The 27,079-nt window shown below is 36.5% G+C and overlaps 1 protein-coding gene across 2 annotated transcripts; it reads right to left on the reverse strand.

Moving 5' to 3' along the window:
* Positions 1-1,292: 1,292 nt before the first annotated feature.
* Positions 1,293-25,767, reverse strand: NAP1L4 (nucleosome assembly protein 1-like 4). Of its 2 annotated transcripts, XM_010291052.1 has the most exons (15): positions 25,754-25,767; positions 24,454-24,515; positions 23,257-23,356; positions 22,202-22,343; positions 22,014-22,100; positions 20,308-20,433; positions 19,488-19,559; positions 15,594-15,733; positions 13,540-13,685; positions 11,890-11,912; positions 11,101-11,220; positions 10,778-10,807; positions 9,391-9,447; positions 8,198-8,235; positions 1,293-2,576 (listed from the first exon to the last, which is right to left on the reverse strand). In XM_010291052.1, exons 1-14 carry the CDS (start codon positions 25,765-25,767, stop codon positions 8,230-8,232), a joined length of 1,125 nt encoding a protein of 374 aa, XP_010289354.1. In that variant the 3' UTR covers positions 1,293-2,576; positions 8,198-8,229. The 2 variants fall into 2 exon arrangements, with proteins under 2 accessions (XP_010289354.1, XP_010289353.1); XM_010291051.1 differs by lacking the exon at positions 8,198-8,235.
* Positions 25,768-27,079: the final 1,312 nt, after the last annotated feature.

The following is a 27,079-nucleotide window of genomic DNA, read 5'->3' on the forward strand; positions in this document are numbered from 1 at the left end:
AGTTTTGCATAGGGCCCCCAATTTATTTGTGTTAATGTACAGTCTTCAGAAAACACCAATACTGGTTTCTTTTTTTAAATTTTCTTTTCCAACAGTTAACCGTCCTAATCTCCTTTTTGCCCACTCCTACTCTCCCTGTATTTACCATCCAGCCTGACACTCTGACAACCAACCCATCGGTTCTTCATATTCTTTTTTGCTCAAGGAATGAGCTGTTCAGGTACCTGTCAGTTGCTTTTCCAGTAGACAAAATCTATAAATAACCATCTGAAAAGAGTGAAGTCTGTGAAATGCTCATCTTTGCCATGACCAGCCAGATCTGTAATGGCAGGAGCACAGCTGGTTTTTGATGAGCTCTCCATTAGGCTGTGTCAACTGGCATTGACTCTGCTTTAACAAATCCCAGCTTAGCTTTCCCATCGCTCTCCTGAGGATGAAGGTCTCGCTAGGCAACTTCCTTGCCCGCCCACATCCTCTGCGCTCCCTGGATGCTGGCACATTTGCTGTACGTGTTCTGGAATTTCCCGTTTTCCCAAAATTAAAGTTAGCCTTTCAGGATTCCTGCACATAAATTACTCTGGTGTGCTAATTTGCAGATGTTTATCTCCAGGTAGCAGCACTCTTGTTTAACCATGTAGTGGAAAGTACTACTTTAGGATGGGGGAACCACCATCCAATTTCTTTTGACATGAAAAGAAAAAAAGCTCATCAAATATCTATTTGACATGCCCAGCATCACTGGCACTGTTATTAGACAGTCTGCACATGTGCAAACTCCATTTTTCCTCCCCATCAATCGTGCCTTCATTGTTCTCTGTGCCTGCCGTAATAGACTGTAGTCTGACTGCTTATAAAACTTTTTTTTTTTTAATGAAAGTCCAGAATCTATGCCATCACTCCTGCTTTAACACTGCATAAACCCACTTATGCCCCCCCTTCACTTAGTCCTTGACCGAACTGCATAGATGATGTCCAATCTTTAGTAATGACCTCACCCCCCAAAAAACCCAAATCCTACAAAATATTCCAGACTCTTTGCTTGCAAATTGAGCAAGTTTCTTCTGATTTACATCAAAGAGCTCCATCATGCACTACTTACAAGTGCATATTTACAAGGGCTCCTTTTCCTTGGCTTTTGAGGACAAAGGAAACTAGCAGGATGTTCAGAAAAGAGCTGTCCAAGGCCAAAGAGCTGGCATGCCCCTTGTTAAACACCTCACCATTCACTACCGAAAGTCAAAGCAATACTCATTTAACCTAGGAAGCATTATGGACCAGACAGGCACAAAGGATCATGTTTCACAACTTTAATAGAATATTCTATCTATTCTGTACAAATTGAAAACACCGTATTAAGTTACAAATGTGTCAGGTAAGGCTGGAGCACTCTACATGCCTGGTCACAGTGTTGATACAGCTGCTATTCAACTGCTGCCAGAGGCTGGCAATGGATGCTGAAACTAGAAATGTGTACCTGAAGTGCCACACAACAACAAAAGATAGTTTTGAAGACTTCAGAGCTTTAAATAAAACAAATTGTGGAATGGAATAATTTCAGTGTTGCAAGTAAGACACCAAAACTTCAGATTTATTGAATTGAATTTTGATAAATTTGTGTTCATAGTGAAAGGTCCTTCCATGCTGGACACTAAGCAATAAGACTACTGTTAAGTTTTCTGGCTCTTTGGCTGCAACCCACTTCCATCAACAGCAACAGTTTGGCCTTTGCATTTTGATCTTCATCCAGAAGAGTTGTCATTTTGATGCAAGTTCGTTTCTTCTCTCTAGACTACTACATTGAGACCAATTCAAATTATTTGTTTTACAAGTACCCATATTGTATGCAAAAGAGGAAGAATATTTTCAAGTATATTAAAAACTATTAAAAAGCACTAATTCTGTTAAAGTACTTACAAACATGAATAAATAAATAGCAAGATGAACAACTAAGTCTCAAATATGACACCCTCTTCAATGAAGTAAAATTACTTCAATTCAATTCGTTTTACTGAGATAATAAATATGACATTTAAAGCTGCTCAAGCACTAGTTCAATTTGTAGGTTGCAAGAAACATTAAAAAAGAGGGAAGGGAACTAGCAAAAAAGTCATATTGCTCTATCTGTTTCAGCTATCATACATGTAATCCATTTACTTTAGTTTCTTAGCACATTGCTATTTCACAATTTTCAATGTTTTAACAAGAAAATGGATAAACCTCACTTGGTAGTCTGGACTATTCCCCTATGCATAGGGCAAAAGGCTCTAAAGGCCTACTGACATACTTAGCTACAGTGTACCAACGGCTGTAGAGTGTGCTTTATTTAAACCTCATATTTCCCAAATGCATTGAAGTTGCCACTGTACATGTTAAGCAATAAAGAAAAGTTAGTGAAAGTCATGCATTTTAAAACAAATTAATTTTAAGCATTGTTAATAAGATTGTGCTGCAGCGATGGAATATCCTGAACTGCAGGCCAGGTATCCAAGTATTTGTTACAAGTTGTTCAAATATCACTTCCAAGTGGTATTTCCTTATTACTGTTGTTTGCATTCAGCAGGTTGGTTGGATTCTTTCTGTATAAGAGGGGAAAAAGGAAAAAAACCCCACACAGTTAAAAATCAAAATGGCATACAAGAAAGTACTTCAACAAATAAGCTGGGTATGCAGTTTTGAATTAGCTAGAGATATCATTAGCAGGTACAAAAAAGCCACATGTAAACTCAAGCATCCAAACAGCAGTCACTGTATTTATTCAGTTCCCTCCCACCCACAACGGCTTGGTACCCCGTATTTTTAATCTACATTTGTGCTCTTTACAGTCCTTCCAGTAGGCCAAGGCTCCAACAAGAGAGCAAGCCACCTCCTACTCGCCCTGACCAGAGGCTGGATTTGACTTTCAGTTCCTGTTGAAACAGTTTAACAATAAACCGCCACCTCCTCACTAACTCTGAGGGAGGAAGGAAGGCAGGGAAGGTAGGCTGCTTATTCTGCAGCACGTTCGAGTTTTTCCTTAGAAGCCTTGCCCTTTCTGCTAAGGTGATAAAAATGTAATTAATGTGTTGATTTCTTCTAGGTTCTGCATCAGCAGCAGGTAACTATTCAACAGTTTAACACTGGGCAAGAAGTCCACATGTTAATCTGAATATGTAAAAGTAGAAACACCTTCATTAGGTAGTAAAACAACTTCCCCTTTGGCAAAAGGAAGTGTATTTGGGAAGGAGAACAAGTACTCAAACAGCCAAGAACTTCAGGTTTTACACTGCACTCCTTGCTTTTTTGTTGTAAAGTACAATTGTTAGAAAGCAGGAGTATTTATTCAGTGTGCTTCCTGTTTGCCTTTTTTTTTTTAATAATAAACTATATTAAGAACAGTAGAGAGAGAAGCAGTCACAAAAACCTGCTGAATTCTAGTAAAGAAAAAAACAGGTATTAAACATGACACCTTGAATGTCACTGACCACAAAATAAAGTGTTTCTTAGTAACTATCCGACAGAAAATGTTGTAAAAGAAGCAAACATGCAAGAATTCATTATACATCAAGTGACCACGAGCTAAGACAACTTAAACATTGTGCATGTGGTGAGAAAGAACAGGTGCAACCAAGAGTCCTTATCTTAAGTTTTGCCCTGATAATCTGCTCTAAACCCACACAGTTTTTCTCTTCCTCACCTAAAATGCTTTGGGATTATAGCAGTCACTATCATTCCCACTGAAAGTCTGAATTAAAGTCTCTTTTGCACAGATCTGCCAAAGACCTTTCAGACTTCTCCCTTGTGGTTTTCCTCCCCCACCAGATCTGGCGAACTTCAACTTCTTACTCTCTCATCTGCCTGGGGTTCCAAATAACACTGATGTGAATTAATTTTCATTGATCTGGGACTAAATACAGCATGAACTTCTTCCTGAAGAGAGGGGTATGTTTATACAGAACACAAAATTAGCATTCTCTCACTCAAAAAAAAAAATCTGACCGCCACTGGTAATACATTGCATGCTATCCCTTTTCAGATAGAGGCAGGCAAAAAACAGCAACATTTTTATCAAAAAGCTTTCCAAAACTATCTGTTTTTCTTGTAACTGCTCTGTATTTGAACATGGCCACAGAGTAATGCACAGCATCACTTCCCCTCTCCCATGCATTCTGGCTAAGAGCCATAATAATCAAGTTAACAAAACAGTTATTTAGAAAGTACTTAAAAATCATTCCATCTCCCTCCTTCCTTCCTATTCACCTGTTATATTTATATCAGACACTCTTGGGTTGACCACTGTAACCACTCCAGCCAAATTTTAATGATCAGCCAAACCCCTTGTTATATTTTTTAATAAACTTCAATCTTTTCTTTACACTTGTCTTTATTTCTGTAAACATTTAAATCATATTATGGTATATAAATCTTTATCCCGTAAAAACTGAGTGACAGAGATTACAAAGTTCCTTCTTAAGGGCCTTTCAGTGTTGATTACTGCTATCAAACCAAAAAAAAGTTTAAGTGATTCTCATATCTGAGTCAGTTGTTGGAGAATTTTGAGAGAAATACTGCTAGTTTATGCTATTTTCAGATATGCCCTCAACTGTAAGCTACCTTGACCGTATATATAAAATGTTTAAGCAGGGCATAAGTAAGAAGGCAGTATCTCAGATCCAGATTCCAACATAATCAATTTTCTTCCACCATTTCAGTAGCACGCACTGCTCTAGCTAAGCCAACCAGCACATGAGCTCCATATTGCCTTCAGTTACCTGTCAGCCTCACAAAAAGCATCTCAGTCTAACCTTGAGATGACAACAGCACAGGTGGATGACCACAATTTTCTTCAAGTTACAGCTGCCTCATCAGGCACACGCATATTGAAATTCATCTCTGGCGTCTAATGGCTCCTGTAAGATCAGGGACCAGACGCAAATCTGCGAGTGTGACTGAGATACTACATCCATACTCCCTCATGCAAGGCTATTAAGCTTGAGCCTGCTCTTCCCGCAGTGCCCAGACCGTTGGTGACATTTGGTCAGCCAACCACTACCAATCCATTTACTGGCCTTAGACAGGCCCTGCGCTATTTATTTCCCCATTCTAGAAAGTTTTCTGTTCATGCTGTATTTCCCTAAATTAACTTCTAAGATATCTTGGGAAATGGTGATGAAGTAAATCAGCCAGGCAATAAAGACCAGAAAGACTTTAATTGACAGAGGAGGAAATGCATCTTATTTTAAAATAAATTTAGCAGCAAACACATGTACTAAAGTTCACTACCAATGCTAGAGACGAGTAAGAATTATTCTTGTCATGAAGAGATCCTCTATAGTAGTGATGAGCAATGACTTAATTTCACGTAAGGAGTTGCAGGATTTTTTTAGTTTTTACTAATAATATTTACTTAGCCTGTGCAAGGAGTTTAAACTACTCTGGGCCTTTGATCCCAGTTTGAGACACTGTTCCAATGGAGATATGCAAGCTAAATATGAGAGACTCCCACCTATTTTTTTCCTCTTTTGCTAACAAGCATCAATATAAGGCTTTTTTCCTGCTGCCTCTTATTCATGGCATCACTTGCTCAGAACAAAAAAACCCCCAAACTCTTCCTACAATGGACATGTACATTCTTCTTCTGGCATTTGATTACCTAGAACAATGCAAGAAACTCAAGCTAATTAGCTTATGTATGGACCACTTGCTCAGACATCAGCAGTTACATCAGCTAAACTGCATCAGCTGCTTATGGACACAGAGGACCTGCATCAAGTGTAAAGAGGGAATTTCACCTAAAATTTGCAGGATCACAGGGATAAAATGGAGAAGAAAAGCAGGTCTGAAATAATATTGCTTCCATGGCTTTCATACATACGGCCCACTGCTTCTACCCGTCCAATTAATCTGGGGTCCTAGAGGACGGGGGCATAAGTCCGAAGTATTCATACCATTTATCTTTGCAATTTAATCCTTTCAAACCAGATCTTTTCACATAAAGTTACTGCTGAAACACACACGGAATTTCTATTAATCTTCAATGTTTAAACAGATTAGGCAGGATACACTCCTAGGTGCCTTAAAGAGCAATCAAGTCTTTACCTCCTTACTTTTACAAATCCCTTTTTGGGAGGTTTCCTATCTGCTAAAGTAGCTGTGCAGGCAGACTTTGCTGCCAACAGTGGGATCAACGCAGGCAGTAGGCACTAAAGCAGATGTCCTTCCATCTTCTATGGAAGAAAGCCCTTCCATACTTCAAATGTCTTACCATGAAATAGTCGTTAGGGGTTCTAAAGCTAACCCTTATCTTTGTTCATTTTCTAATTCATGTTATTGAATGAGAAAAAGCAAGGATATAAAATATATACATGAGAAGTAAACTCAGAGCTAACTGGAGCTAAGCAAGCAAGTGGTCTGAACTGCCTCCTCCACAACTGGACAAAACGCTTCACAGGTTCTGAAAATGAATTTGCTGCTAACAGGCCCTTCTGCCACTGTTACTTAAAAGATAGACTAAGCACCTTTAAGCATGTGCAGCCTCTCCTCACAGCAGCTTTTTAGTTCATAATTCAAAACAGTATTCTGTACTATCTTGTCAGCTCTATTCAAGCATAGCCTTAGAAACGTGAAATAAAGGGAGCTAAAGGAACATGGCATGCAAGCAGATAGAGAAATATACTAGAAAAATGAGCTACATTATCTGTTTTTGTAGCATCTTCTGAATTTACTTCAAATCATCTGACTGCTCAGTCTTCCAAGGCCACAACTTATATATAGCATAAGTGCTTTGTGTAAGAGATGATAATGACCTGGTTCTAACCGAACAACTCAAATGTAACTTAAAACTGACAGGAGTGAGAGGAAGGAAGAAGGAAAAGTTAACAAAGCAGAAACTGTTGACATTTATGTAGCAAATTTAGTACAACAATACAGGAGGTGGTAATATGAAAATGACTGAAGAGGAAAATTTGTATTTGAAAGGAGAACAGACCACAGAACAACACTTTTTTGTGTACATTAAAAGGAAAACTATTCTAGATGCAAGAAAAGCAGAGGAGGGGAAATTAAAAGCAAAAGAAGGGCAGGGGACCGGGAGAAACAGGACCAGAAAATGCGATGAACAGATGGAGGAATGGAAAACAGGATTAGGGTATGTGTCTTAAAAGACAAAAAGCAGAATTCCAAGTTGACTTGAAAAACTGAAAACTGAAGCCAGTGGCTGACAACTTTTAATTGTAAGAAGGGAAGGCAGCTGTGTAACAGATTGCAGCAGGGCAACATATAAGCTGTTGCGACAAACAGATGTTCTACTACTGCAGGTGAATAAACACTGCAAGTAAGTTGAGGCAGGGTGGCTGGCTTCTCAAAGCATATCAGATTGAAAATAAAAACACCAACACAACAAAACACAGCTCAATCTTGAGTTTAAGAACAGCTAAGAAGGGCATTATCTATGTAAAGAGGGAATGAGTTGGAAAGATTACAACTCCTAAGTAACCAACGGAGAAAAAAAAAAGATACAAGTCTAAAATACAGAGGAAAAATATGGAGCCTGTTGCAGGCATTGTTCTCTATGATGCAAAGGATGAAAGTTGAAGTATGACAGTGTACAATAGAGGGAACTTTCTCTTTCTTCTTTTAAATAGACAGATGAGCAGAAGAGCAATACCTATTCAGAATCATGAGAGCTCAAAAAAAGGAAAAAAAAGGCCTTTAAAAGTGACTACCTTTGTCAGGCAGCATAAATAAGAATAATGTTGGAAAAGACATACTAAGTAAGCTGATGACATATAAGAGTTCAAAAGGAACAGAGGAGATATTTAAGAAATAACTTAAGTACATCAGAAACAGTAAAGAGATGCAACATCAAAGCAGAAACAAGGAAAAAGTAAAGTCTGACAAGTCTCAGTATCTTTTATCATGTGTATATAAAACACAGTTTTGACTGCTACAAAGGCAAAGCAGAAGTTGTGCCAGGAAGACAGAGAGGTCATTCTGAAAAATCTGATTTAATTCTATGATTTAAAGGCATTCATCTTTATACATATTTCTTTCTATTTTTTACAAATAAAACCTGAACTCTGAAGTCACCATTCCCCCATTTCTCTTCCCCATAGAAGGAAAAAACAACAAAAACAAAACAGAAAATCCTAGAAAACAAACTACATTGCATGGCTACAAATGGGAGTCTTGGAAGTTAGGTATGAATGGAATTCCACCTTACCTAGAAATGTATGAATGATAAACAGACTTAAATTACACCTAAATGGGAAAAAATTGAAAGGAACTGTCAGCATGAATGAAAAGTGAAATGTACAAAATAATACAGGAAGCAATAACTATAACCTTCCAAGAAAATCTACCACATCCTTTAAAAGGATATTTTATACTTAGCACACATATTTCTGACTCAGAACTAACATTTTGTTTCTCAGCTGTCCCACTTTTTCCCATTACAGGTACAGCACTGCATTTTCATCCTGTAGAACAGAGTCAGAATACTCACTTCTGCCACTCTAATCCTGTTTGATCAATCTTTCCACAAGACAGACTTTTAGTATACAATATTTCTCATTAAAGAAAACAAGCTCAACTCTTGATAGGGTCACAAAAAGCATTTCGTAGTGATATGATGATGTATATAAAACTCTACATTAGAAGAGTGACATGTTAAGCTGCTGTTAAGACTTTCATCCAAAGATCAAGCAGTTTTGCATGCCCTTCACTTTTTCATCTGTGCCTTTATAAAAAGACTAAAAGCTGATGTTTTAAGAACTAAATGAATGCATGTCTGTCATCACTGTCTTAGTTTCACTAAATGTAAGCATTAACTTTACCATGACTGAAGGATTAAAAAAAAAAAACCCTATCAGAAGAAGCACTAACCCTTAAGGCTGAATTTTGAACCAGGTCTCGTGAACTTTAAAATTCAAAGTTGGGGACTAACTTTTTTCACTTCTAGCTGAGTACAGACATGTGGAGTCTAGCCTGCAGCCATCAGGACAACCAAAAAGAACAATTCTAATAAAAAGAAAATAAATGAACAAGCTAGTTGAGACTTGTCAGACTAACTCGAAGTTGAAGTCCAGCCATAGAAGATTTGAAATAAGACCTTTCTAAAGGAAAAATATGTATCATTATTTTACAGAGATGCCATTAAGTCGTAAAGGCACACAGTTCAGAAATTATCTTTTTCTTGGTGCAAGTTGAAGTTAAAACCTACATTTTCTCAATTTATGGAAACATTATCTTTTAAGAGCAAATTGAGTGCTGAAGAAGATTAAAACATTGCAGACAGAAGGTAGGGTGGTTTTTGTTTTTTAATAATTTATTAATCTTTTCACAAACTATTATAAACTTAGTTACATTGCTCATGATTATAGTCTGCATTACAACTAAGCACACATAAATCCTTACCTTAGGATCAGTCTCTGCATCTTCCTCCTCTTCTCCCTCCTCTTCCCCCTCCAACTCCTATGACAAAATAGAGATAAACTAACAAAAATTAAAACAGGTTAAAAGTGCAACTTTTTGTAATGGAGAAAAAACAAAATAGCAAATTATATTATCATTGTATTCCAGAGTGTTTCAGATGTCAACATTAAAACTACTTGGGCTGACTTAAAAGAATTCAGCATCTTTAAAATCTTAAAGCAAAACCTTTAAAAGAAGATTTAAAACATAGATTTAAGAGATTCATCATGGCTTAAGGCAACCTTCCTACATAAGTTGCTGTAGTCTCCCAATTTTTTCACTTCTACCTGACCTATTATTTGGAATTTTACAGTTAGGGTAGTAAGTGTATATTTCTAATTTTGTTCGTTGTTTTGACCTCCTTCCAAAGAGTGTCTGTTTATTTGGATTATGTGTTACTGCACAGGATTTTGCAGTATTTTTGCACTCTGTTGGTACACATGCCTACATCCAAGTAGTAACATCTGGCACTGGAGACAGATTAAAAATACACGTACAACTTCTATCAAGACCCAGCTTAAAAAATAAGAATAAGGAAATGTTTAGTCACTCAACAGCCTAAGCCCAAAAGTCTGTATTGCAACTTGCAAAGAGAGGAAAGAGACTGCATGCTGAAGGCTGCCAGCTCACATTAGACCACCAGCTCCATAGCTTCTGATGCACTCTGCTATGGTGAACTTGAAGACAGTCAGGTTATCTACCTTTAACCAATTAGCAAGACCACCACAGTAAAAGCAGCAAAATAAAAATATAGTTACCCGTGAAGGATATTAGTTCATTTAAGTGTGGTATCTTTTAGTGCTTTTGTGCAAAATTTTTCACAGTATGTTTGTATTCATACAACACTACAGTAAACAGACCAGAGCTCTTGGAATACTAGCGATTCCAGCCTGAATTAAGCCTTTATCCTGAGCAGTTGCTAGGTGTCCCGTTTTTACTTTACATTTAGCAAAGCCCAGACTTCAAGCTTATGACAACTAAAAGCTGACAGCTGAATTCCACTACTGCCTAAGATATTTTAAAATAAGATTGAAGGTTCTGATCATGCAGCACTCAAGGAAAAAAGCTCGTCTTTAAATTTGACTCATGCCCGAAAGCAGCCTTTAAAATACTAGAAAAAAAAAATGGATAAGTCTTCTTGCAGAAACTACTTTTGCGAAGCAGAAAAACAGCCATAGATTCTGTAAGTCAGGAATGCTGAACTCTTTTGGAAAGTATCATACACAAGAACATTTATGAAGAACTGTTTTCTGCTCCATATAGTACTATTTCTGGAACTGGAACGCAGTAGGTAATCAGCTATCTATAAAAGATACAGTATGCATCTCACCTCCTCTTCACCTTCTTCACCTTCTTCAAACTGAAAAACAAACCCAAGGTTTTATTAGTTCTGCTAATATTTGCATAAAATTTTCTGCAGTAACAGGTCTAGCATATTCAAATGCAGTAACTGAAACTAAGGCCCTTCCAGAGGCAAAGATTAACAACTCATAGCAAGTTCAATGATTCTTTCCTATTCCCAAGTAATAGGAAACGCTTCAGGCTTTTTGTTAGTATGTATTATAATTACATGAGACTAGTCTAATCAGAAAAGAAAGACAATGTTTCTATCTACATGGCAACTAATAAAAAAAATTCTGATAGCATACATACATTATCATCATCCTCTATAGCTTCCCCAGTGAAATAAAGCACAGCACGAGGGACTATCCTTTCACGGAAGAAGTGTCCGATTTCAAAATCTGCTGCTAAAGTAAACTCTGAATCTTCATCCTGTAAAACAGTCAGTTTGAATTTTCTGCTAAAAACAGATGTGCTACACAGAGTGGCAAACTAAAGTATTTCAAAATTACAGGTTTGAGAAACATCACACACACTGTCATCAACATCAACCTTCAAGTCAGAGGTTCTTTCAGTACACTTAATTTTGTAACAATAAAAGAAATACTGCAAATCTAAATCCAGATTTACAGAACTGAGATTTATTTTAAGAGTTTCCTACCTTTTACATACAGGCTACTGGCCTGCTGAAACACCTTCCATTAAAAAGGCTCATACAGACTTTGCTGGTTCCGACACTCGATGTTACAGACCACTTGACGTTGTTCAGACTGCTTCAGATTGATTTTTTTAAAAAAAATCATGTACCAGCCACGCAGTAGTGCCGAGTGGCTAGAGAAAATAATGACCGTTTCTCAACAATGATCATTATAGATGTATAGGATCAGCAAGATGTGTAACAGCAAACTGTCAGTGGATTACTTGGAGAAGTCAACAGTGTATTTCATTTTATCAAGATGACACTCCACTTTGATAAAACCAAAAATAACGATAAACCCCCCCCCGAACTTAATGAAAAGAACCCAAATAGTCACTGTAGAGATATTTAGTAAAAAAGGTACAGCAAAGAGCAATTGTGCAATTTCAGAAATGTAAACTTACCAATGACTCTCCATCACCAGATGCTGCAAAAAGACAACAGTAAATTTAAGAAAAGTTGGTATAGTCGGTATATCTATATATCTGTATCTCAGTATTCAAGATGACAGTATAAATAAAGACCTTCTCATGCCAGAAAACACTGGGGTACATAAAGTTTTCAGAAGCTAACTTTTAAATCTTTAAAGACACTTCAGGTTTATCCTAAATTAAACCCATAGAAATTGCACTTGCAAGAATTTTATGAGCTGTAATAAGAGCATCAAAGCTGCCATTTTGATGTAAAAGATTTTTGCACAGGTAATATGTTTCCTACAAAGATGAGTTCTGAAGGCATGCAGATCACACTTCTCCCCTCAAAGAGCAACACATTTTCTATCTATATTAATGCTATAATTACAATAACTTAATTTTGCTAGAGCACGACAAAACCTCCCCTCTCCCCAAACACAAATGCTATCAAGTAGATTAACATTTTGTCATGGATTTGCAAAGCAGTGTTGAGAAGAGGTCTGTTAACCGTAACCGCTAAAGAAGAGGGTGGGGTTCTTTTGTTTGTTTAAAAAAGAACAAAACAACAGCAATACAACCCCCAAAAAACAGATTTCTCTCCTCTACTCAGGTGTCATGGTACTGTGTACTGATCCTACCGTGAAAGTGATAATTTGGCTCAGTCTGTTCTCAAGCTGAAAACGCAACTATCAACTGCCAGCAGATGTCATAATCTTTCTTATGCAGCTACCTCCAGAGTATGTCCTTTTAAGTATTTAAAAAAACCCAACAATATAAAACCATCACGAGGCAAACAAATCTCCATCCCTTTCTGAAAGCAGCAACTACTTGTAACCAGAAAAAAAAAAAAAAGTTGTTTAACTTAAAGAACATTTCTCTATCAAACAAACTCCAGCTTTGGAAATACTTATCACTTGTTTCTTGTCCCCATGTACACAAGGGTTTGCAGTGGTATTTAGAAGGGACAGATAGTTCATAATAGCCTATAACTGAATCAAGAACTAATGTCCATTTTGTTTGGTACATCTCTGAAGTCCAGAGTAAAATGCTTCTTCCATCCATGTTGGGGGGGTGGAGGGAAGAGTACAATGGGAGATGTATCAAGAAGAAATAATGATTTTGGAATCCATCTAAATTATGTTAGCTATGTATTCACATACTTAAAACTAGATAACTAGGAAAATTAGGAAGGTATGTATGGAGCATTAGGGATCACCAATTAACCACAGAAGAAACCGCTGGAAGTTCCATCACTTAACACAAAGGTTTAAATGAAACCGACATGCTAGAATGTGACCAACACTGGAAGCGATTTCTTTCGCTTATTAGAAACCTCAGTTTGATGCATGGAGCCATCCTGTGGTAAAACAAGTCAAATCCTTTAGGAAATTCTACATGAGACTCTTTCCATACTATGAACCCTATTTACACAGCACACCTAATGGCCAAATTCTACAGAACAATGTCAGAATGAAATGATCTGTTTGGATGGGCTGCAGTTTGCTATCTTTCTCTAGTAAGAAGCAAATATACAATGCAGCAGCATAAATAGTTTGTAGGTTTAAGTTGTATAAATACAAATATATATAAATAAAGCACAATACATTTTAAGAATCCTAAGTTCTCAATTTCCAAACTTACCCTTTATTGGGCTGAAGAAGTTAAAAAAAGAATCATTAGGTACTTGTTTAGTAATTGTCCGAACTGTGCCTCGTCCCTTGTGTTTCTGTTTTTTCTTGATTGTTTTAACTGTAACATTTTTTCCTTTCTTCCAGTCAATAGTACACCTAGAGATATGTGAGGAAACAGCATTTTAACCCAAGTGAAAATAAGGAACTGAGCATTAGAGCAACAAACATCAAGGAAAAGATGGCTTATCATTCTCCAGATAAAGCTAGTTTTGCACACACTGGCAACTGAATGAAATTAAAATGAAATGAAAAAGCTAAATAGTTTGTCTTCAGAGTAGTCACTGTTTGCCCCAACTACTGGAGTTTTGTAACCAAGGGCATGATTAAACTATCCAGCAATATCTCAACAGTTGAGAATTACTCTTCCAACAGTTGGACCAGTAGAAAACAATACGTTATGTCCTCTCAATACAGGCCAAGGCAGTATCCAGTTACCCTAAAAATAAATGCACAAAGAGTGGCCAAGGAGAGGCACATTTTAGCTCTCTGAAGAGCAGTGCTCAGACTGACTTGGCAGTCAAGTACAGAAAGCTAGCAAGAGCTTACTTTTCAGTTCCTTTCTGCTACTGTGCAGACACTTTTATCTCAATTAAAAGTCCTTGTCCATCCACCTATAGTTTTACCCAAAACTACAGGTGGCAAAGAATGAATGGTAAACACAGCTAGTTCTCTTCTAATGGAAATAATGGTGTCACAGTAATCCTCAAGTGCCTTAAAATATAAATGGTCAAAGTCAACAGTTTTATAGTTAACTTGTATGAAGAGTCACAGAAAAAAATTTCTCCTGCTCTATTTATTCCAGTACCTATAACGTTCATCAGGAAACATGAACTGAAATCAAAGTTTTGACATACCAGCAATTTTAGAAAGGGATTCCTCCTCTGTAAGACTTAAACAGAAAACATTTTGCTGGAATTAACTAAAGTTTTCTTCAAAATGGACTAGCCTTTTACTTAGGCACAGCTTTCACTAAACATGCAAATAGATCTTTTGCCTCACTGCAGGTGAGCACTCAACTTGGAAGCCAACATGTAGCGCTAAAAGCCAAAAAGTTTTGAGTTTATCAAGGTGTCTTCAAGAAAGCAAGTGTTCAGCATTTCTTAAGTGTTAGTTTAAAAAAAAAAAAAAAACAAACACAAACAAAAAACACCCCACCACCTCAAAAACCTCTCCCCAAACCCCCAAAACACATCCATGAAGGGGGACACACGCACCAAAACACACAACAAAAAAAACACCACAAAGCTGAAAAGAATAACGTACAAAAACATTTTTCAGCTGAGTCAGCTCTGCTCTGGTGTGGCACTGAATATAGGTTATAGAGCAGAGATCACTGATGGGAAGAGAAAGGGTTAGGTTAGACAGAATGACCTTTTACCCAAACAAAAACTCTTAATATGGTGTCCAGCTCACTAGACTTTCAGAACAGAGATGAGAATTCACCATCCCACAGTTCGTTTCTGAACACATTTTGCCAAAAAAGTTGCTGTATTAGCCATAACTGCCAGAACCAAACTGCACGGCCCGTATGTTCCAGCCTCAAAACAGGCTGAAAGAACAGATCATACATATGGCCAATTCCTGCCACATACAAAAGTACTGCTGGAATAAAAATTGCTGAGGGGATGAGCAAGAGTCCAAGAGAGTCTAGGGCTACTTATCAGAGTGAGGACAGGGGTGTATGAAGTGTAATGACTAAAATGAAATTACCCAGTATCTGGAAATAAATGGTTTGTTACCTCATTAGTAATCTATTAAATTTGAAGGTGTAAGATTTAAAATGCACACTATGTTAAAATGTATCTATATCTATATATCTGCTATTTCTGCATGCTGAGGTCACCATCATCATCCCTACAAACATTCCTGCATTTTAAGTCAGAAAAAAGAATTATTTAAAATCTATTTTATCTTCACCAATCAGTATCACAGTAAGAGAAAAGAGCAACTGGAAAATACAGACTATTACTTCAGAAGGTTTTTTGAATTTCAAGTTTTTCTTACCCCTCACAATCAACTATTTCAGGTCCTTCAAATGAAAAGGGATCTGTCTTGTCTGGCTCCGACTTCATCTTGTATGTTTTTGTCAGGACTGAATTAGAAAAGTAGTCATTGGGCCCAAAGTGGAACTCTAATGAGAAAGACTGGAAGAAAGTTCCATTATAATTTTATGTTACCACTAATTTTTATCTCTGAAATACTACATCAGCAGAATTACCATTAACCAAATGCTGAACACAGGAAAAAATAAGAATTTGATAGCAAACATATCTTTCAAACTACAGCAGAAGCAGGACATGAAGAATGTCAAACAATTCTGAACATGCACAAAGCTAGAACAACCTTGACTAGTATTAACATTCAAATGATAATCGGGCAATTACTACATTTCATTCACCTTTACATATAGAACTGCTGTCTTAAAAGCAACCTTAGAAATAAGTACTTTGAGAAAAGTCTTAGTTTCATTTTCTATGGAAGCCTAGTTATCATGCCTTGGCAAGGGATGATGAAGTTGTTATTCTGAAGTCATTCTGACATCAGAATAACACTATTGGGTTCTGCTACTCCCCCCACTCTGATCATTCAATGTCATGATCTTAAAAGACTGAAACAGACTTTATTTCTAATTTAAAAAAAATTTTATTGCAGAAGTCTGTTTTTAAACAGTGCACTCCAGAGGGTTTTCTTCCATTTGATAATAGAAAATTCCGCAGAAGAACACTGACTTCATAAACTGAAGTCTAAGATTATACATGTCTTAATAGATTACAGCCTGATGAAGGTGTTTCTGCTTATGTTTGAGCCTCCTATAGCACCTGAAAATTGTCTGTAGAAATTCAGTTTCTTACATGGAGAAGAAAAGGCCGTTACTGAAAACTGCAGCATACACAATGCATCAATCTTCAAATCAGTAAAGCTTTCAAAAACTGCTCGCATAATGCTATATATACCCACTCTGCACTCAGGATCAACTATGAACTATTTAAAAGTAAAGCAAAATTCAAACTGCCTTGGAACAGAGGAAACAAAAGATTTTCAGCAGCACTGCTTTAGTTACTTGAAGGGGGAAAAACATCTGCAGGTCAGTTCAACAACACAGAAGGGTTGAAAGTTAAAAGCCTCAACATCACCACAACTACTGCACAGCCACAGCACGTGTAATAGTTACCTTAAATATTTTATTTACTCCCCCAGCAAGACACCATAAGAATGAGACCTAACATGCATACAAAACAGACTAGATAATTGCCAAAAACACTAGTCTTGAATTTACTTCCCCAGGCACTCTTCCAACTCAGGCCAGAAAATGGTCTGTTATCACCCAGGTCTGCCCTGCCATTCTCTCTTTTTGAAGGCCCAGCATGTACAGGCAGGATAAGTAACTCTGAGGACAACAGGCTGTTCATCAAAGATATTTCTCTCTCACTCATCTCCCAAAGGCTCCTTAGTCTTTCTAAGACCCCATGAATCTACTCACATGACTGAAATCTGGAAAAAGAGTGGTCAAGGAGTGATGAAGACTGATGGCAACAGCAGCCTTCGGAACTCACATGCTCACAGTTTAAGGAGAGGAAACCACTGGGAACCAGATGTGCACTGGAATATCAGTGTTGGCTTCACATAGCCTATTTCAGCTTTACTTCCATCTTAAAGCAATTCAAGACAGCTAGTACGTGGTTTGGAGGGTGTCTTCAGCTAAGGCAAATCTCTCTCTGGCAAACATGCTCAGGAGAAGAGTTACAAACTTAGCTTATCCACTACCAGTGAATAACATTCATACCCAAATAATCCCACAAACCGTCACTGGGGTTCTAAATAGGGAAACAGTGGCACTACCTAACGTGCAGTATCCCAAGGACCAGCAAGACAAAAATAGCTGCAGACTGCATTTCGGTATTTCATTCTATACCTGCTAATTAGGAGACAATGAGAAGAAGCTTGAAGTTTCACATACTATTTGAAGTGTTGTAATAACCTTCCCAGTAGTCTTTATTTAGACATCTTTGCTTTTGATATCAGCTTACTTTTGTAGCACATATTTCCAGATTTTCCCTGTAGTACAAGATGTTCTTATGAAGTTCAAAAAACAGAACTTCCTTATTTTAAGCTACTTAAGTTATACCTGGATGATGCATCCAGGTCTGAATATGCTAGCTAAGGATCCCGATGTCCAAATAGATGTATCAAGTAGAAATTATATTTATACAAACATATGTAAGTTTATTCATATAATTATAAACAAACAAAAGCAAATAGTAAGGGAATAACACTTCATGCAGGTAAAAGTTTGTATACACAGGCTATAGCAAACAGAACTCTGAAGCACCATTACTGTAGCCAGGTCAATCTACTTCTGGAGGACCATAACCACAATTAATCACTTTGGGTCAGTGGTAAATCAGAACATTCCTAACTATCATGTATTTCTTTTTAGTGGCAAAATCTAAATCCCCAGCAGAATTAGTGTATTTATTACACACTGGTTATGTGAACTTTTTCCAGTACAAAGCTACCATTGCTGCACCCATTCTCGATAGCCAGAGAATTTCAGACAAGACAATCACACACAACTGGATAACAGGTTTCACTCAAGGAGTTAGGAATGCATCCTTTTGTTTCCAAATACAGAAGGGACATGGAATTTGTCAGCCTTCCATTATTGGATTTCATGTAGCACTGGAATGGAACCTATTCACAGAAATATGCTGTCAAGAGGTTACGAACAGTGCAGGACAAGATAAATCCATTGATGTTTTAAAGTGGTTCTTCAACTTAAGGTACTGTAAAACAAAGTTGAATGAGAAGACAAAAATGCTGTAGGCAAAAAACAACTCTTCCCAAATCATCCAAATGCAACCAAATAGATATGCGTCAAGATGAAAACCACCAGCTTTTTAGAATACTTTATTTGTGCTTAAACAATTAATTTTCTTCATAAAACTCATACCGTCTCCTTCAGCTCTAGCAATATTTAGGAACTTAATTCCCAGTTACTCTCTGTCTGTACTACTTCCCTTGCCTGTTATCAGCTCAAGTGTTTTGGTACTAATAAGAAAAAAAACAGTGAGGACTAAAAACAAAAAAACACCTTTGCTTCAGCTGTTATTAACCTTTAAAAGGTATTTTGAGAAAGTCCATCTTTCTTATGTGAATCTTCAGTGAAGCATTTCTTGCATTTATTTTAGACTTTGTCAAAAGACTGTAATTCCATCAGACAAAACAAAAAATACCACATGCAAGGAAAAAGTCAGAAGGATGTGTAGGCTCAAACCCCATCCTTCTCCCTGCCTCCTCCTCAAAAGGAGTCAAGGAATAAGTATAGTCTGCATTAATTAAATAAGCAACAGAACAACTTATTTTTGACAAACACAGTATCCGTTTCTGTACATCGAACTTAAACAAGACAACAATTTGCAAAAAAAGGCAAAGGTGTACTTTAAAAATTACTCATTAGGTACACTTTTAAAAGACTATCTAATACATTTTTCTTTTCTTTGTAATAGGTGCAGTATTCATCATGATTGTTTTTGATTAATATAGTAAGAAGCACCCAGAAGTTTTTTTCCACAATTCATTTTCAAACCAAAAGCAGACATGTAACTCTATTAACAAGAGTACCTAACTTGGAATTTGATAGAAAAAAAGCAAAAACTAGACAGAATTGAGCCAGAATTTTAATCTAGAAACTACAATGATGTCAGAGATGTCCAGGCTAAAGATGAACAAGCAAAGGGTCAGGAAAGCTGAAGATAAATCTTTAAAAGGCAAGGCATGACGACATTAGCTGAGAAAGAAACCCACCACACACATACCAGATGAAGGGAATGGAATGAAAATTTTGAAATGCTGCTTGCTTCATTACTACAAACTCCATGAGAAACAAAGAAAACTCACCATAGGCTGTCCGGGTTCAGAAAACTTAACTTTAATATCCTGCAGATGTTTCAAGATTGGTTCATCATATTCCTAAGAAGTAAAAAAAGAAATTCCCATTCAGCAGGTAGTATTTAGAAAAACAAAATTCTAACCCAGCTTGCTTGTTCAATCTGTTCTTAAGAAAGAACCAAACCTTGTCATTATTCAACAATTTCAGGTGAAGTTCAGATCTGGACCCAAATTTCTTAATCGTAGTTGCAAATACCACATGCCAAATTCTCAGTCATTAGGCCTTGTCTTCAGTAAATAAAGCTGCTACCATGCTAGGCTGCATGAACATTACTGAAAATGAAATAACTTCATTCAGGGTATTTATTGCTGGTGAGATTCACAGAAAAATATGCTTCAGAGAATTCTTCCTTAACAGCATTAAAAGCAATGAATATAACTCAGGGCAAAACTACATAAGCTATTTATCACAAATTCAACTAATCTGTGGGTATGCTTATAATATCCTTTCAAAAATAATCCTTTATGGACTAAATTAACAAAACTACAGGGGTACAGCTGTTGTAAGCAGCACAAACTCGCATTTTAGTATCTACAAAGGTTGTTACACGATCGTGTCTTAAACAAGCCACACAGCGATTAGCAGTTTGGGTCAGCTGTTCTGCTTGTCCATCATTAGCCTTTCAAGCATCTTCAGGAATAATATTAGGGATTCTGACTCAAAGATTTGGTGCTTCAAAAACATTCCACAAGCACTCACTATTAATTGGAAAAAGTAACAATTCATTTACACATGACAGAAGTTATTCTTTTCAGAGAAGAAACTTACTTGTACTAATTCACTTAGCATATCTACGTTCCTAAAGATAGTAAACCAGAAGTCAGGAATTCCTTTGACATTTGTCTCTTCTGCTTCTGCTTTTTCTTCTATTACCACTACGTTTTTCAGGTCTCCCTGTGAAACAAACACAGAAACATTTAAGAAATTAAATCACGACTTCTTAATGTATTTAATAAGCAGAGGCAGATGTATAAAACATTTGCTATTTCTGAAGCTGTGTTTAAGGAACATTAAAAACTTACAGTTTTTTCTCTGTAAATTAAGAGACACAAAGTTTATTTACGAAACTAAACATATATAGATTTAATTCAGATTTACTTTCAACTCATTTGGAATTCTCCTGTGCGAAGACTAAATAGACTGAGTGACAATTTCACTGACTTGACAAACAGGAATAATTAAAGCCACATTTCTATCCTTCTACAAACAGGAGGAAAAAAAAAAATCCCATTTTTCTATTCATCTCATTCCTGTAGCATCATGTGCCATTTACAGTGTCTCATCTAAAAATTTAAAATTTAACTTTGCCCTCTGAAATACTGTTTTAACTTCCCAATTTTGCAGAATACTTGGTAAGTTAGTTTTCATGGTTATTCTTCATTACTACACTGTCTTCAATTATTAATCTTCTGTGAAACAGGATTCCCTATACCTAACTGATGTCAAATGTTATAAAAAACAAGAATGACTAAGTCACTTCATTCTTCCCCCCCCCCCCCCCACCCCACAAAAAAGAAAGTCCCAGTATGAATTAGTTGCATTGCACCTTTCCCTTTAAACCACTAGATAGCAGCAAATACATAAGATCTTCTGAACAGCAGCTACTTGGGTTATGATTAGCCAAGCATACGAAGCAGCAGCTTACTTGCCATCTAGACATGTTTCTGATCTTTTAATTGCATGGAACAAGGCCTTTCAATACTGTATTTACACAAAGCCTGACAAACCTTTTTTGCTTACACACATGGAGTACTGTGTCATGATAAATCTCAAGGGATCAGTAAAAACAAAGAGAACAATTAGCTTTGTATACATAACAGTGTTCAAAGGAAACTGAAGGAAAGTGGGCAAAGGAAAAAAATGCAAAGAAAACCTGATAGAATGGCAAACACAGCATTATAAGTAGGTCAATTCTCTGAGAAAAAGCAGCAAGCCATGAGTCTACATCTCCAAAAATGATAATAGGACAGTAAAAGGCAACCTACAGATTATATTATCCCTCCTAGATCTAGATAGCTCCTACTCAATACACAAGTAGGAATCCATTAGCCAGCACATTTTGTTAGGTCCATTCCATATTATGACTAGGTAACATATGTGTCTAATTTGTATTCACGGAAATGAAAGCTAATTATGTCCCCCAAAATAAAGGGGACAGGCAGACAAACTGCCAGCCTTCTATTATCTTGGGGTATCATGTAGCACTGGAATGGAACCCATTATCAGAAAGATACTGTTAACAGGTTACGAACAGTGCCAACAAAGGCAACTTTTCAATTCACTCAAGTTACAAACTTGAAAAAAGGCTAAACTGAAAGTTTAAAAGATTTCACTGGACATAACAGCATATGCATCGCAAGTGCACATTACTGATAAAACCTTTATTTCCAAAAGAAGAGTTTTTCCAATCAAAAACACTGTATTAATTCTGACAATCCAATATATCTGTAGTTCATTACCCAGCTTGTACTCACAGCTAGTTTTTCTTCTTCCTCATTTTCACTATGCCATTCTGCCTCTGCATCTGTGGGTTCAGCTTCCCCATTAATAAACTCTCTTCTCTGTGTTAGAAAAATCAAGCATGTAATTAAGATGTAGAATTACATATACGCAAACAGAACTGACTCAGCTAGAAGACAGATTATATACATAGTCTTCCCACCTTATCGAAGAGGGGTTGATAGAGTGCTGCGTATTTTCTCTCTAAATCATGTACTTCTTCGTAGAATTTAGCTTCTATATGGGCACATTTCACCTGGAGCTGTTTCAAGGCATCAATTCTTCTTTTCACTGCTTTCGGTAAACTAAAAGCCGAACAATTCTTTAAGGTTAAAAGTTAGTTGCCTCAGCATTATTTAACATATCACTGTGAAATAGGTTGCTTATAATGAAATGCAATTTTAAAACAAAAACATACATATTTCTTCAAAACCTATTTCAAAAAGTTGAAAGAATCCTCTCCCAAGTTGTTCTGAAAGGTATTATCTTCTGTTCCATTCCCTGTTCTACCCTCCCCATGTAGTTCAGAGATCTGAAATTAACACCTTTGTTTACACCTAAACTTTGAGACTAGAGTTGTGCTGATCCATCTACGAAAAGTAAGAACTGTGCATTCTACTTGGGAAAGTATTGATTCATGGTTCATACCTAAAAATGTACACACTGCCCATCTCTACTTTAAATTACTAAGCATTTATGTATAGTCAGGTAAAAAGAACTTTTTATTGCATTTACAATTTTTTAAGAGGTCTACCAGCTATTCCCAGTCAAGAAATAAAAGCACAAATATCTACTAAAGGCAAAATTTTAGAGTTTAAGTCTACTCAACAGTTAATATAAAACTAAGCTTCAAACTAGGGATTTACAAGTCCTGAACTTTCCACTACATCCTGGACAGCAATCTTACAGAAATCAATGCAGCTCACGCCCTGACAGAATAAGGGTCACAGAAGGAAACAAAGGGAGCCAAGGGGAATAATTTCTAACCAAAATAATAACAGCCAATGAAAATACAGAAGTGGACAAAATTTTGTTTGCAACTTTGTGTAAATAAACTAAAACCTGACCCTTCCAGAAGTAGACCACTATAAATCACGGTTTAGTGTCAACCATTTTTCTTAGTGAATAAATTGTTCTAATTTCCCACCTTAATTAGATAGTAATAACATTCTATAATGCTTTCAGTCTTTCAAGAATTTTATTATGCCCTGTACTTACGTTTCAATGTAACTTGAAGGAGTAAGTGCTGTGTTGTCAAGACGTTCCTGTAGAGCTGCCAGAACCTGCGGATTTTGCATCACTTGGTCTGCTAGCTTTTCTGTGAAGACAGAAACCCACTTTTAAAACAAATTTGAACATATTTATTGTGCTTTTGTCATACTGTATGTCTTACAGCAATCACAGCAAAAATACTATTTTCCAGATCTCGAATAACACCACTATAGTTAACTAATAACTCAAGTGAAATTACTTCAGGATCACATTTCAGAAAGATAAAATTGGATAATGATAGAAAATGCACGTTTCTCTTTGCCTTTCAAATATTTCTATTCTTTCTCACTGCTCTTCTCAGACATTAAAAAACAATAAATTGCATAGCACACACAAACTTGATGAAGCTTTTATACAGGTAGGTTTGTGTGTTGTTTGTTTGTTTTTGTTGCTTGCTGGGGGCAGGGAGGGTTGCTTTTTCTTAATCCAACTTGGCTGTAAGAATTATTCAATGGTGTCTACCAGTTTATAGGTGATTTCCAATTGCCGGTCATAAAGGCTTTCTTAAAAGAAAAAAGTGAGACCTAAAGAACATTCAGTGACCTGGTATGTGAAACATATTTCACACAATTTTCTACAACTTACAAATTTGCGCATTTGGGTCAAAGTATACAGTTCAAAGGAACTGTAGCTTTTCCACAAACAGAAATATTAATTTGAAAGCATTACTCAGCAGTTATCTCTAGACCTTCCAAATGACAAAAAAACTCAAGAGGACATATGATAAAGATGCATTTTTCTACAAACAAGACAATAAAGAACTAACATACATAAAGCACTGCTCATATTAATAATTACGCTGATCAAGATTACATGTTAAAAGCAAGTCTATACAGGCCTTAGTGCAAGTGTCTAGTGGGTTATTTCATGCAATAGTGAAGCATCCTAGTCACAACACATGCAAAAAAAAAAAACTTTCACTGTTACAAGAATTAGTCTTTATTTTGCTCTTGGCTGCAATAAACATAAAAAACATCAGAAAGCAAACAATTTGCCCAGAAACCATTGCTTTGCCTTCAATAGTGAAGACAGTTGTATTTTTGACTGTAAAGGTTTTGGAACTGTAGATAAAGAAGCTTCAATACACAAGGCAATAGGCTTATTCCACCTTTGTAATGTTCCCTACTACTATATATTTCTTACCTTTCTTGTCACTTCCATTTTTAGCAGCCTCCACAGAATCTGAAGCGGTATCTTCTGTTTTACTAAAAGAATTAAAAATGTAATATTTTTATAAAGCGATTTTTTTTTTTTTTTGATATGTTGCATTTCAGAACAAAAGTATTCTGAATTTTCAGTGTTTACTACAGGACAAGTTTTATAAACAAGTACGCCACTAAAAGACATGTAGTTATGTCTTCAAGATTCTCAAAACTTAAGATGTTTGGATATGAAACTAGTTCTCCTAAGATGAATAGGCTGCAAAGGAAAGGCAAAAAAACCCCACAACCCACCCAAAACCTCAAAACACTGACATATAAATTAATCTCATTAAGTGAATGGCTGGCCTTTCATCTGTACTGGGTCAGTCTGGACAGGAAAATGTTATTACTCTCAAGTGAAAATACAAGACACCCTTTTAGTTTAAGTGATGAAGAAAAACATGAGAAAGGATACAGGTAAGAAAGGAAGATAAACAAGTGAGCAAAGCTCTTTGTTTCAAATTTCGATATCAAGCTGTTTGGATTAATAGTAAAAACATTTACTTCTACTCTAAAAGGAGATGTCCCTATTCTCCCCATCTTCCTCTCACAATGTCTTCCACCACACTTCCTGGGCTGGAGAAAGAGAGGGCCCAGAATGAGGGCCAGCCAGCAAGCATACCCTGTGTTCCCTGCCAGTTTATAGGTCACAAAATACAGACTGGCTATTGCTGAAATGAACCCTAACTCAGATACAAAAGGAGAAAAGATATCACGTATGCAAATGGATATTATTAGTTACTGAATAGAGTAGCTTATCCAGCTTACCCTGGTGCACAGTAAGCCTTGAAAGACCAGCATCACATACGTATGCAAACCAATTTAACACCACTGTTAATTGTTCCAAAAACTGCTATAAAAACTAGAAGATGAAACAGTGCCTTTTGCATGCTTAAATCATACAGATCAGAGAAACACTGAGAATCAGTGTTCTCTTCCAAGGCTTTAGAGCATTCAAATATGAACAGCGAAAACAATCAAGACAACACAAATTATGTTAATCAAAGAACAGAATAATTCTGTATCCAATACACTACAATCTCAGCTTTTCTTGTACCAAATGAGAATTTTAACCTTGCTGTAAGGAAACACAGTCTAGTTAAAAAAAAATTACCACTTTATTCTTATCCAAGTTGTGTAATCCATTCCTCACAGGTAAAAAAATACTCTCTCACAGAAGACCAGATACACAGTCAGCTCTAACTACCTTGATTTAATTTCAAGAAAACAGTAAAGCATACCTGTTATCTGCCATCTGTGTGCCTGTATCCACCTGCAAGTTGAAATATAGTGTTTAAAAATACCTTAATGGTAATATGTTCACCTCAACAGAAGATGAAAGTAGAACACGTCATTGTTTAAAACCTCAATATAAATTAACAGCTGCTGGTTTTGCTAAGAAATTCATTATGCATAATCTCTTGCAGTAAAGTAAATAGCTAGTATAATACCCAATCCAAACTGGAACTTGCTCATGGTTTTTAAATAGTCTGTTAGATGCTTTAGTTTAACCCTTTAAACTTATTTTTTTCTGTTAAGTATCCCAGATATTAATCCATTTCTACCAGATCATAAGTCCTCATTCTGAAAGACAAATGTCAGTTTCCTAGACTAGCTCTGTGCTCTATAAAAAAAAATCAAGCCAAAGAGGAAGATACATTAGTTTCCAATTCCTTGACACTATCACAGTAAACAATGAATTTTTAATCTCTGCATATACTATATTACTATGCCTGATCTGAAAACAATGAAAGTTCAAATGAATTACAACAGCTTCAGAATGACTTTTTTCTTATGTCATCTGAGCAGAAAAATATGCCTTACTTGTCTGTAAAATCATGGCTATTTCTGCTCCACTATAATGAATGACAACCTAAAACTGCTGCTAGATAACGAGCAGCAAAACACTGAAGGAAAGAAAATTATTTACTAAGAGAAGGGTTTTTGACAGCAACTACAAAGGCAGAAAACCCTATATAAAGATTTGCCTTTATTTTTTGGGAGTGAGAAAACAAAGAGGAGACATAGAAGTTGAAGTCTTAGTATTGGCAATGACTGGAACCAAGTTTAGCACAACTACCCTAGCCCCCAAGATCTAAATTAACTCTCCTGAGAAACCAGAGGGAGCCAGATTGCCTACCTGATTGTGCTGTAATTTCTTTGCTGGGGTGAAATATCTAAGCTGGTACACGTATTTTAGTAATATAGAATTGGGGGGGTGGGAACACACACACACACAGGGACAGGATGACTCAACCTACACAGTTCATCACAAATCCAAGTAATCACTACAAACCATACAGAAGCATAGGTGATATTTTCCACTATCAAGCTTTCAAGAAAGCAGATGTTAGTCTGCAAGTCAAATTTAGACTAAAAAGTATCTTCCATCATTCACAAGAGTCAACAGATCTGATTTCTTAGATTCTATAAAGGTCTGGCAGGCTGCTCTTTAGTCCAGCTTCCAATACACAGCTACCAAAGAAGAACCTAAGTGTTAATGACATCTTGAGTGGCAGCCAGAGCAGGGGGCCCAGAGATCACATGCACTCTCCCATCTGGAAAAT

The sequence above is a fragment of the Phaethon lepturus genome, unplaced genomic scaffold, assembly GCF_000687285.1.
Source record: "Phaethon lepturus isolate BGI_N335 unplaced genomic scaffold, ASM68728v1 scaffold39507, whole genome shotgun sequence".
NCBI classification, from domain to species: Eukaryota; Metazoa; Chordata; class Aves; order Phaethontiformes; family Phaethontidae; genus Phaethon; species Phaethon lepturus.

Bases quoted from the DNA above. Each gene is read 5' to 3' on its own strand.
- NAP1L4 (XM_010291051.1), bottom strand. The intron at 11,221-11,889 runs GTAAGTTTACAT...ACTGTTTTACAG, and splicing joins CTGGTGATGGAGAGTCATTG to GATGAAGATTCAGAGTTTAC. The intron at 10,808-11,100 runs GTATGTATGCTA...TTTGTTTTTCAG, and splicing joins CTATAGAGGATGATGATAAT to TTTGAAGAAGGTGAAGAAGG.